Source organism: Mytilus edulis, chromosome 9 (assembly GCF_963676685.1).
Source record: "Mytilus edulis chromosome 9, xbMytEdul2.2, whole genome shotgun sequence".
In the NCBI taxonomy this organism is placed as follows: Eukaryota; Metazoa; Mollusca; class Bivalvia; order Mytilida; family Mytilidae; genus Mytilus; species Mytilus edulis.
Window position 1 is genome coordinate 31681951 of NC_092352.1, and position 12427 is coordinate 31694377.

At 33.7% G+C, this 12427-nt stretch overlaps 1 protein-coding gene across 2 annotated transcripts in view; it reads left to right on the forward strand.

Annotated features, from left to right (window-relative positions):
* Positions 1-12427, forward strand: part of LOC139488104 (uncharacterized) — a 185271-nt gene that overhangs the window by 151363 nt on the left and 21481 nt on the right. The window contains exons 1-2 of one of the 2 annotated variants that reach the window (XM_071273493.1): positions 8310-8489; positions 11877-12012. In XM_071273493.1, coding sequence (XP_071129594.1) covers positions 11887-12012 — 126 coding nt within the window. In that variant the 5' untranslated portion in view covers positions 8310-8489; positions 11877-11886. Of the gene's footprint in view, positions 1-8309; positions 8490-11876; positions 12013-12427 lie in introns of those variants that run through there. The other variant, XM_071273494.1, reaches the window with a different exon arrangement.

Here is a 12427-nt window from a genome sequence, read left to right on the forward strand (position 1 = left end):
TTACCATGCACAGTAGTACAATGGTTCCCTAAGGTAACCTGGCAATGCACAGTAGTACAATGCTTTCCTGAGGTTACCTGACCATGCATAGTTGAACAGTGGTTCCCTGAGTAACCTGACAATGCATAGTTGAACAGTGGTTCCCTGAGTAACCTGACAATGCATAGTATTACAATGGTTTCCTGAGGTTAAATAACCATGCACAGTAGAACAATGATTTCCTGAATTAACCTGACAATGCAGAGTAGTACAATGATCCCCTGAGGTACCTTACCATCACAGTAGTAGAATGGTTCCCTGAGGTAACCTGACCATGCACAGTAGTAGAGTGGTTCCCTGAGGAGACATGACAATGCACAGAAGTACAATGGTTCCCTGAAGTAACCTGGCAATGCACAGTAGTACAATGTTTTCCTGAGGTTACCTGACCATGCATAGTTGTACAATGGTTCCCTGAGTAACCTAACAATGCACAGTATTACAATGGTTTCCTGGGGTAACTTAAACATGTACAGTAGTACAATTGTTCCCTGAGGTAACCTGACTATGCACAGTAGTACAATTTTTCCCTGAGGTAACCTGACTATGCACAGTAGTACTATTGTTCCCTGAGGTAAACTCACAATACACAACAGTACAATGGTTCCCTGAGGTACCATGACCATGTACAGTAGAACAATGATTCCCTAATGTAACATAGCCATACACAGAAGTACAATGGTTCCCTGAGGTAACCTGACCATGAACAGTTGCACAGTGGTTCCCTGAGTAACCTGAACATGCACAGTAGTACAATGGTTTCCTGAGGTTACCTGACCATACACAGTAGTACAATGATTCCCTGAGGCAACTTACCATGCACAGTAGTACAATGGTTCCCTGAGGTAACCTGACCAAGCACAGTTGTACAATGGTTCCCTGAGGTAACCTGACCATGCACAGTAGTACAATGGTTCCCTAAAGTAACCTGACCATATCAATAGTACAATGGTTCCCTGGGGAAACCTGACCATGCACAGTAGTACAAAGGTTCCCTGAGGTAACATGATAATGCACAGTAGTACAATGGTTCCCTGAGGGAACCTGACCATACACAGTAGAACAGTGGTTCCCTGAGGTAACCTGACCATGTACAGTAGTGCAATGGTTCCCTCGGTAACATGACCATGCACAGTAGTACAATGGATCCCTGAGGTAACCAGACCATGCACAGTAGAACAATGGTTCCTTTAAGTAACCCGATCATCATGCACAGTAGTGCCATGGTTCCCTGAGGTAACCTTACCATGCACAGTAGTACAGTGGTTCCCTGAGGTAACCTGGTCATGTATAGCAATTTACATATGACCTGAGGTAACCTTGTCATGTACAGTAATTTACAGATGACCTGAGGTAGCCTGTCCGTGAAAAAAATAACATAGATGTTATCTGGAGGGACTAAGCTGACGAAGGGAGTTATGAACATTCAATTGTGGTCACATGAGGTTTGTAGAAAATTAGCGTTTTGCAAAGTTTATCTGTGGTAACATGCAGCTGGTACAATGACCATGAAGTTGTGACCTTAGGTAACCTCACCATATTCTAACATACAGGGGTATTCTGAGGTTAAATATTTATATACAGTAGTTAAGAAATGACATTAGTTAACATGTGCACTTGACCATGTATAGAAATGCAGAAGTGCGCTGAGGAAAACTAAAAAAATAGTGTTTTGTAAAGTTTATACAAAATGTGGTACCGTATAGCGGGTTATTTTCGCGGGGTGTAAATTTTCGCGGATAGAACAAAATCGCCAAAATAAATTCTGCCAATTTAAAAATGTACATGCAAAGGTAATGCTAAAAATGTTGAATCCGCCAAAATAATAACCGCCAAAATTTTTCGTATACCCTTTTCAATGAAAATTGCGAAATTTTACACCCGCGAAAATAACCCGCCATACGGTAATACGAGTATGTGCAGTAATACAGAGTAACCTCACCATGTACAGCAATACAGAGGTAATATTAGGTAACCTCACAATGTTCAATCATACAGAGGTGACCTGAGGTAGCCTCACCATGTGAGCAATCATAGATATGATCTGAGATACAGGAAATACACAGTAATTTAGAGATGACCTAAGGTTATCTGACCATGTACAAAAGTCCACTGGAGATGTGAGGTTTTTCCTTGAAAATATCCAACATCTCTCAAATAAGATTGATTAAGACAATTAACATTCTAAAAAAGCAGTTATATACTGTAAAACCTGTGCTTGTAACTACGTTACTTTCAAAGTAATGTCAAATGAAAAAACAAATAAATTACTGTTCGTACTGCAATGTTTCTCTTTTTCAATAATGGTGAATAAAATCATTTTAGTATGTACTGGCTGGTCATCATCGCGTATGATACGATTTTGATACTCATACACAGCTAATGAATATTATGCATGAATATAGATAAGATCAGCACGTGTAGCATAGACTGAGAGTTGTAGATTTGTAGTGTAAATATATAGATGCCGTTTATAGAATACAAAATTAGATCAGAAACATAGTTATTAAAATAGAGAAAGGAAATGGTGAATATGTCAAAGCGACAACCACCCGACCATAGAGCAGACAACAGTCGAAGGCAACCAATGGGTCTCCAATGTAGCGAGAATTCCCGCAGCTGTAGGTGTCCTTCAGCTGGCCCCTAAAAATATGCATAATAGTTCAGTGATAATGAACGTCATACTAAACTCCGAATTATACACAAGAAACTGAAATTTAAAATCATACAAGCCTAACAAAGGCCAGAGGCTCCTGACTTGGGACATGCGCAAAATTGCGGCGGGGTTAAACATGTTTATGAGATCTCAACCCTCCCCTTATACATCTAGCCAGTGTAGAAAAGTAAAAGCATAACAATACGCACATTATAATTCAGTTCAAGAGAAGTCCGAGTCTGATGTCAAAAGATGTAACAAAAGAAAATAAATAAAATGACAATAGTACATAAATAACAACAGACTACTAGCAGTTAACTTACATGCCAGCTCCAGACCTCAATTAAACTGATTGAAAGATTATGTGTTCATCATATGAATATCAGGCACAATCCCTCCCGTTAGGGGTTTAGTATCATACTATCATAAAATATATGAGAAGAACATAACCCGTGTCATGCCAACAACTGTTTTTTTTTAGAAATAGATGTGTTTAGTTCCGATTCAAAGACTCTATCAGTGAATCAATATTAAAGCCAAAATATGCAATCTTTAATGACCTGACAACAGTATCGTAACTATATCCCTTTTTAATAAGTCTATTTAAAGGTTTTGTTAGTTTCTGAGGAGAATACTGACATTTTTGTTCTTTATATAGAATATTTCCATAAAAAATTGGATGTGAAATACCTGAACGTATAAGATGTCTGCATGTTGAGTTAAATTTACGAATTATTTCCTTATACCGATGATAAAATTTAGTAAATGTTTTGACCAGTTTGTGATATCGAAAACCCTGGTGTAATAATTTTTTAGTAATACATAAATTTCTCTCGCTAAAATCTAATACGTTGTTACATACACGAAAGAAGCGTACAAGTTGAGATATATAAACACCATAAGATGATGACAAGGGAACGTCACCATCTTCAAATGAATAATTAACAATAGGAAATGAAAAAACATCTCTCTTCTCAACAATTTTTGTATTAATCTTCCCGTTTATGATATAGATATCAAGATCGAGGAAAGGGCAGTGGTCATTGTTATCATTAGCTTTAATTAAAGTAAGTTCTACAGGATAAATTTCTTTATTATACATACGGAAGTCGTTATTATTGAGAGCCAATATATCATCCAAATATCTAAAAGTATTGTTAAATTTTTGTATCAAATATTGTTTTGATGGGTCTTTGCTAATTTAAGTCATAAATTGTAACTCATAACAATACAAAAATAGATCCACAATAATTGGTTCACAGTTAGTCCCCATTGGAATTCCAATAACTTGACGATATACGTACGGAATCTCTAAAGCGAACAAAAATGTTATCAAATAAAAATTCAAGCGCATAAATAGTATCAAAGCATGTCCAATTGACATAGTTATTTTCTTTATTGCTACTAAAAAATGATCGCAAAGAGTTTGAACATATGTACTCGCATTCCGACTTTTTAAATGTCCAGTTAATTAGGGATGTGAATTTTTTCTTAATAAGAATATGAGGCAAAGTGGTATATAGAGTAGAAAAATCTAAACTTTGAACAGATTTAAAATCACCATTATATGCATGCAATTTTTTGACACTCCAAAAGTAATTAATTCCACTATTTTCAATGGCCTTATTTGAACAATTTATTATCAGGTTTTTTATTGTACCAAGTGTACTAGTAAGTAAAACAGACAATTTAGTAGTTGAACAATGGACAGTGGCGGGTCCAGGGGTGTTCTGAGTATAGGCACCTTTTTTTTTTTTAGATCAATGCATTTGAATGGAAACATATAGTTGGAACCCCCTCCTTGTGTCCTGAATTGGGAACCCCCCTTTTTTAAATGGATGGATCCGCCACTGCCCCTCATGCAGTCGGACAAGATGGACTGATTTTCAATAACCTATCTATTAAATGTTATCATTTTCTACTTATATATGTTACTTTAAAAGAAGTAACCAAAATCAATATATGCGTAATCTGTCCATATGTTAGTGTCATATATTATTAACTACTAGTATTTTAAAGCCAATCGAGTAAAATACGGATCTATAAATGTATGCTTTGCTTAATATACTTTGATATAATTGATAGAATACTTTTCACTTATCGATTGTTTGTACAACTTTTATGAGGAAAAAAAACGTATGTGCCTGCCCCAAGTCAGGAGCCTGTAATTCAGTGGTTGTCGTTTCTTTACTATTTATTTTTGTTCATTTGTTTTATATAATTAAGGCCGTTAGTTTTCTCGTTTCAATTGGATTTCATTGTTATTTCTGAACCTTTTATAGATGACAATGCGATATGGACTTTACTCATTGTTGAAGGCCGTACGGTGACCTACTGAGTAACAGTTGGTAATTTCTGTGTCCTTTTGTGGACAGTTGTCTCATTGGAATTTATACCACAGCTTCTTTTTTATATGTATCATTATTGAACGCATACATATCGTCATCTAGGTTCTTCTATTTTAATTGTATATATATATATTTATATGTACTACCTCTTTCGAATAAACAAAGAATGGTACACAAAGATACATACACTTAAATTCAAATAATGCCGTGACAGTTTATAGCGATATTTTTTGTAACAGCTCAGTGGCGGGTCCAGGGGTGTTCTGGGGATAGGAACCCTTTTTTGGGAGATCAATGCATTTGAATGGGAACATATAGTTGGAACCCCCTCCTTGTGTCCTGGATTGGGGACTCCCCCTTTAAAAAAAAGGAATGAATCCGCCACTGCCCCTCATGTAGTCGAACAATATGGACTGATTTTAATAACCTATCTATTAAATGTTATCATTTTCTACTTATGTTACTTTAAAAGAAGTAACCAAAATCAATATATGCGTAATCTGTCCATATGTAAGTGTCATATATTACCAAACACAATGATAGTCAAAGTTTCAACAGGACATTCACGAAACTTAGACATTCATTTCATTTTCAGGGGGGGGGGGGCTATGTTTTTTTTTAAAGTTTGCTTCTAATTGTTCTGCCACTATATGTAATGCTAAAATTGAAATGAAAGAAAAAAATGTTTTCGACCTGTCTCCAAAAAATATTATCTTTCGCCGAAGGAAAAAAATCCATAGCCCCCCCCCCCCCCCCCCCCCCCCCCCGAAAATCAAATGTTTGCTCCCTTAGGCATGTGTGGATAACTTTTATTCTTTAATAGTTAGTTTAAATAATTGTATATAACTTTATTTACACAAATCTCTATGAAACCAGTTTTTGACAACTATTATTATAAAAGTTTAAATCGCCATTCAAAAAGTGTTTTCTTTTTAATTATTTTAAGTCATTTACGTTTCACTAAATAAATATCTGTTCACGTTGCAATGATCACAAATAAACCAAATATTTGATTTTTTTTCGTGAATTATTTGTCGTAACTTATTGTAAAAAATTGTATGTGTTCCTGTTTTCTACTATTTTTCGCACATATACTGTCAGTCGAAATAGAAAGTACAATGATGTATTTTTAGTTTATTCTATTTTTATATCATGTTATTACTACGCAAATGGGCACTATTGCCACGATTACCTGAGGACACCGATTACCTCAGGGCATACAGCAGCGGACCTAACTGCCATCTGCTAGTGATACTCGGACTAGAAATACATATTAATCGCAATAGGTGTCCAAATAATAGTCTGTTAAATTAAAAATAACAGCATGGACTTCTGCTTTGGTTTCAAAATATGTACAACTCTAATAAAATTTATTTGGACAGGGTAGTTCATTTTCATAGTAAAATAGCTAAACTAGTAAACTTAAATATAGTAGCCTTCTTAAATCTTAAACTTTCTCATTCTATTTGACCTTTCAGTCACTCATAAAATTCTCAAAGCCAGTGTCTTACACATTTATGTCAGATAAGTGATCACAAATTTACAAGTTGTCCACATATCAGAATTCCAAAGTAGAAAAAGCGATTCTCTGATATACATTTAACTGTTAACGTGCACATAGCCACATTTCCTTAACAATTAACTAAGATAAATGCTTCAAACTTGTTATTGGTCGGATTATTTGCGACTGTTTAATCAAGAACGTGCAATTTTGAATAGCTTTATTTGAATGATATACTGTGGAATCATTTATTTTCGTGGATTCAGGAAAACTGACATAATCGTGGATATTTAATTTCGTGGTTTTGCCGAAGTCTGCATGCAAGCCTAAGTAAAATTTGTCATTCATTGAACATTAAATTTCTTGGTTCGCCTGTACCAACGAAATCCATGAAAATTGGTTACCCACGAATAATAATGAATCCACAGTATGTCATCTAAAATATATTTATTCTAAATATAATTTAGCCTTTTTGACAATATTTGGTGAGTGTACGTTTTTGAATAATAATTTACAATTTTATGACGACGTATTGTACTTTGCTGCACTAGTTGTTATACTCATCTGAGATAACTACAAATATAGAAATCACAGTGTTTCGCGTGTTAATATGATTTTTATTTTACTAACTTGAATTTAGCATGAAAAGGACGTTTTCCATAAACATGGAAAAATTTTTCATTTGAGCTTAGTTGCATATATTCGTTAAATCTCTATTTAGAATACATGTATAAGGTCAGAATATACAGTTTGTTGGAGGAGTAGGTTCGATAAGGCCCTAAAATGGCCCCTTTTTTTAGCTTAAATTTTTAAATCAAGATTTATTAACTTATATCACAATGGATAATAGTGAATATATAGACTATATAGGAAATAAGCCTATTTGTTGAAAATTTACGTTCCTGCGTTTTATTAATGACGTCACAAATAAGTGCTTATTTTGATTTTTCACCAAAAATAAATGAAAATGGGTATACTTCTATTGGTTATTGGACAGGATATAGAGCGCATACGTAGACAAAAAATCTTTGAACATAATGTTTATAATGACATTTTACATGTCCAGCTTGAATATTTAGTTTGTCGACGCCTGCGCGCTATGTTTCCGGGTCCTAATTGTGGCGGAAATCCAGCCGATTTTGTAAACTTTCGCCAAAATCTCTTATTTTGACCTATTTGGTATATAAATTTCTACGCTGTAGAATAAAACTTTGACAGTAATATTTCTATTCAACTTTCTCAAATGTCTTTAGGTCAACTAAAAACATTTTTTTTATTTTGTAACATGGAACTTTATAATCTGAGCCAAAAATGGCCTTTACTGAACTTACTCCTTTGTCTCAAAACATCAAGAACTGAAGGGTCAAATGAAACCTTTTTCACTGAACTGAAATAGTATATTTGATGTATACAGAGAAATAAGTACAGTTTGTACACTTGTAATTTAATTTTTCATAATTAATAATGAACCTTAACCTGGTCCTATTAAAATTACAAATATATCCTGTACAAGTGTAGCAATTTACACAGCGTACCTACCATCTACTGGTTTTGCATTTATTTATTTTTTGGATCTCAAACTCCTCAGTGTTTAGTGTTTTATGCAAATATTCAATAATTGAAAGTTAACGAATGTTGCAGAATATTGATTCCGTTTACTGGTATTTAACTATCGATTAAAAGTATCGTTTTATTCTTCCTAGAATCAAGGTGACACTATCCAAATAACACCTTGTTCACAGTAGTTTATCTTTTAACCTAATTTATTCACTGTCATACCAGGAAGTAGTAAATCGGATAAACTATGATATAATCTTCATGAAGTTACAAATTTCATTTCGTAAAATGAAAGTTTGTAATCATTTAAAACAGTAGAAAAGTTGCTGATTTAATGTATTTGGATGTATCATGTTTTAGGGAATTTCAAATATTGACTGTATTACCAGTAAGTAAATTACCTCATGTTTATCATGTTCAGCCGAACTGCAGTGTTCAATAAATAAACTCATCATAGATACTAGGACTAAATTTAGTATATACGTCAGACGCGCGTTTCGTCTACAAAAGACTCATCAGTGACGCTTGAATCCAAAAAGGTTAAAAAGGCCAAATAAAGTACGAAGTGGAAGAGCATTTAGGACCAAAATTCCTTAAAGTTTTGCCAAATGCAGCTAAGGTAATATAATGATTACAACGCAGTTTGACTTGGTGTCGAACTGTGATGCGTGTCTCACATTCTCTTTCTCACGCTGGTAAAGAAAAGAAAAAAACAATTTTAAGGTTGTATTTTTACTAAGATTAGTTTGGCTTTTTAACTGTTTTGATCTGAGCGTCACTGATGAGTCTTATGTAGACGAAACGCGCATCTGGCGTATTAGATTATAATCCTGGTACCTTTGAAAACTATTAGTAGAAATTTAAAAAAAAAAGGATGATGTACTTTGAAAACATATCACTCTACCGTTATATAGGAGTAAATCAAAGTTCTTTCAATACCAGAGGATCAAGGTCTGAATATTTACATGGATATGAACTTTTATTAAAAAAAAGATATACAATTTATGGATTTATAAATTATATTTTAAATAAATCCCTGCTGGTGGACGTTTCGTCCCCGAGGGTATCACCAGCCCAGTCGTCAACACTCTGGTGTTGACATGAATATTAATAATGTGTTCATTTTAAATTATAAATTTCCTGTTAACGAAACTTTGAATTTTCGAAAAACTAAGGATTTTCTTATCCCAGGCATAGATTACCTAGGCCGTGTTTGGCACAACTTTTCGGAATTTTGGGACCTCAATGCTCTTCAACTTTGTACTTGTTTGGCTTTATAACTATTTTGATATGAGCGTCACTGATGAGTCCTATGAAGACGAAACGCGCGTCTGGCGTACTAAATTATAATCCTGGTACTTTTGATACTATTTACCAATGATTGTTATTAAAGTGTAACCTATGTTATCCGACTTACTGGGGCCTTGAAAAAATGTTAGATTAAGCAAGGTGTCACAATACTCTGGGTTTTTTTTCTGCAAATAGATGTATAGTTTAGGACCATGAACATGTGTGGGTTTAAGAAGGATGTTATAATACTCAGGTGTCGTATTAGGCAGGTTACACTGTACTCTAAAATGTACATAGCATCAGACTGTATATGTTATGAAATTCATTTTAGTATTCACATAAGAATATCCTAAAACATATCGTATTTCCAGCAGATTCAATACTTTTAAAAGTTTAATTATGAATTATATGATATGCAGAGCAAAGGTGTCATTTTACTTAGGGACTTCTTGACATTCTCAATAATAAAAGTATGCTAAAAATATCAGATTCTCAAAATTAGCTTTCTGCACTAGGCGGTATTCCTCGCTGGCATTATAAAGATAAATTGTAACAATGCGCATCGCCTTTCTTTGTTAGACTTTAAAAATTGGAAGGTTCTGAGTACAATTCATTCACAGATGATGCAATGTATTCTACTATCTAATATTGAAATATGTTTATTTACAAAAGATTCCTAATACTGGATACTTCCTTGTTAATATCCAAAAAGGACCAGACAATTACAATGCTGATCCATATCTATATTCTACGATAATTCATCTGTCAAAATCATGAAATTGTATAACATTATTAAATTGTTGATGCGATATTGCCTTAATCTTTCACAACAATTACTCTTGCATTTATTTAGTTATTTACGTGTACATTAGTTCACTGTCGTGCCTTCATATATACAATCTTTCCTTTCCTCTCTGATAACATCCCTCAAAAAATCATAACTATAAATAAGAATTAAGCACATAAAGGACACAAAATTTGAAGTAAAATGACTTTTCAAAGTACCCTCAGATATATGAATATGATATAAATTACTACTCAAAATATGTAGATATGTGTAATTAACTAAATGTATTATTAACCCTATCTTATATCGGTACTTAAACTAGGTTACTTTGTATTCTTTATTATGGTATGTTTAAACCTAAAGTAGAGAGTCTTACTCCTCTTAGTAAGGTGTCATTATATTTAAATACAGCATCATGTGTGTCCTTCATTTGCGTCATGATTTGTTTCTTTTGATTTATAACAGTTCTGTTGTGATGTGAAAGAGGGACGAAAGATACCAAAGGGATAGTCAAACTCATAAATCTAAAATAAACTGACAACGCCATGACTAAAAATGAAAAAGACAAACAGACAAACAATAGTACACATGACACAGCATAGAAAACTAAAGAATAAACAACACGAACCCCACCATTAACTAGGGAGGGAAAGCAGATCCTGCTCTACACCCGTCGTGTTGCTTATGTCATAACAAATCCGGTAAATAGTCTAATTCGGTAGGTCACATACATGAAAGGGAAGGGGATTGTAGTTACGACGTAAGGAACATATCCGATATCATTTTTGAAACGGTTATTCCATAACGGTCAACAATACACCTCACTTTTACAAGTATTTCCCAAATGCATTTAAGAAGTTTCATTTCTTGATTTTGCATTCGGCATTTTCTTTCTCTTATTTTTGAACAATCATAGTCTTGTTTTCTTCGAACTGCTTACCTCGGATTTTTTTACACAAAATGACATGACAAAGCTGTATGTGCCAAGAATATTTTCTAATCAACTTCTTGTTCATCGTTTCTAGTGCCAAATGACACAGTGATGATTTTCCATTATAAGCAGAAAATGCCATTCATTTCAAACTGAGACTATTTATTAAAAGCAAAGAGCTACATAAGTATTGAAAATTATCTACCGATTGACAATACCAATATTAACTAGTTTAATATTGTAGCTATTACTCTTAATAATGTGAATATTTGATAATATTGAAAGACATTTAAAAATGGGGCTTTGTATGAAAAATCAAGCCAAATAGGACATGCCTAATGTTACCTTTCGAATGATACTTTTTACCGGAATTGTACTAACATGAGCAACAAGACGGGTGCCACATATGGAGCAGTATTGGTTACCCTTACTAAGCACTTGGGATAACCTCAGTATCTGTTGGTGTTTGTGTTGCTTAGTCTTTATGTTTTTCTGCTGTGTTCCGATGATTGTCAGGTTTTTTTCTTCTTTTTTTACTCCTGGAGTCAGTTGATTTTCGATTTATAAGTTTGAATGTCCCTATGAAGTATTTCGCCCCATTTAATATATTAATTTCACTTTCATCGATATAACTACATATTCATTTTATTTTTGGGTTGTTTAATTTATGTCTGAAACATTGAACTTGACGTTTTGAATTTTGATATGTGTAGATGTAATGAAACTTCATTATAATGCGTATTATATTTTTTAACATATTTTTTCAGACAATGAAGAATGGCTGATACACATGTATTAAATCAACATAAAAGGGATGCTGGGGACGAATCTCCACCTGAGGATGAAGAAAGTGGACTTCAGGATACCCCTTCCAATGAAAAAGATGGTTGTGGTGCTCTCAAAGTAAGTAAGCTATAATCCAAATCATAAAAGTTGAAGTCCAAAGTGTGTAGTTCGGACTCTTGTAAATTCATGCATATTGTCGGACAGTATGCATATTATGTAATCAATAACAATTTGTAGTCTACAAATGATGAAACATGAATATTAATACAGTTTATTCTTATACCGTATATCATTGTTCGCGTTGCTATTCTATTTAAAATAACAATTGATGAATGTTCAATTTTTTTAACATTTGTTAAACGTAGTAATATGACAAAGGATCTGGACACCTTAAACGTTTGTGCGTAAACAAACATTCTGTTGAATATTAATTTTCTTTTTGTGTTATCTAAGATTAAAGTATATAAAATACAAGTGTGTGTTCATGCTAACTATTGGAATGTGAATTGTTATGTTGCCATTACTTAAAGAC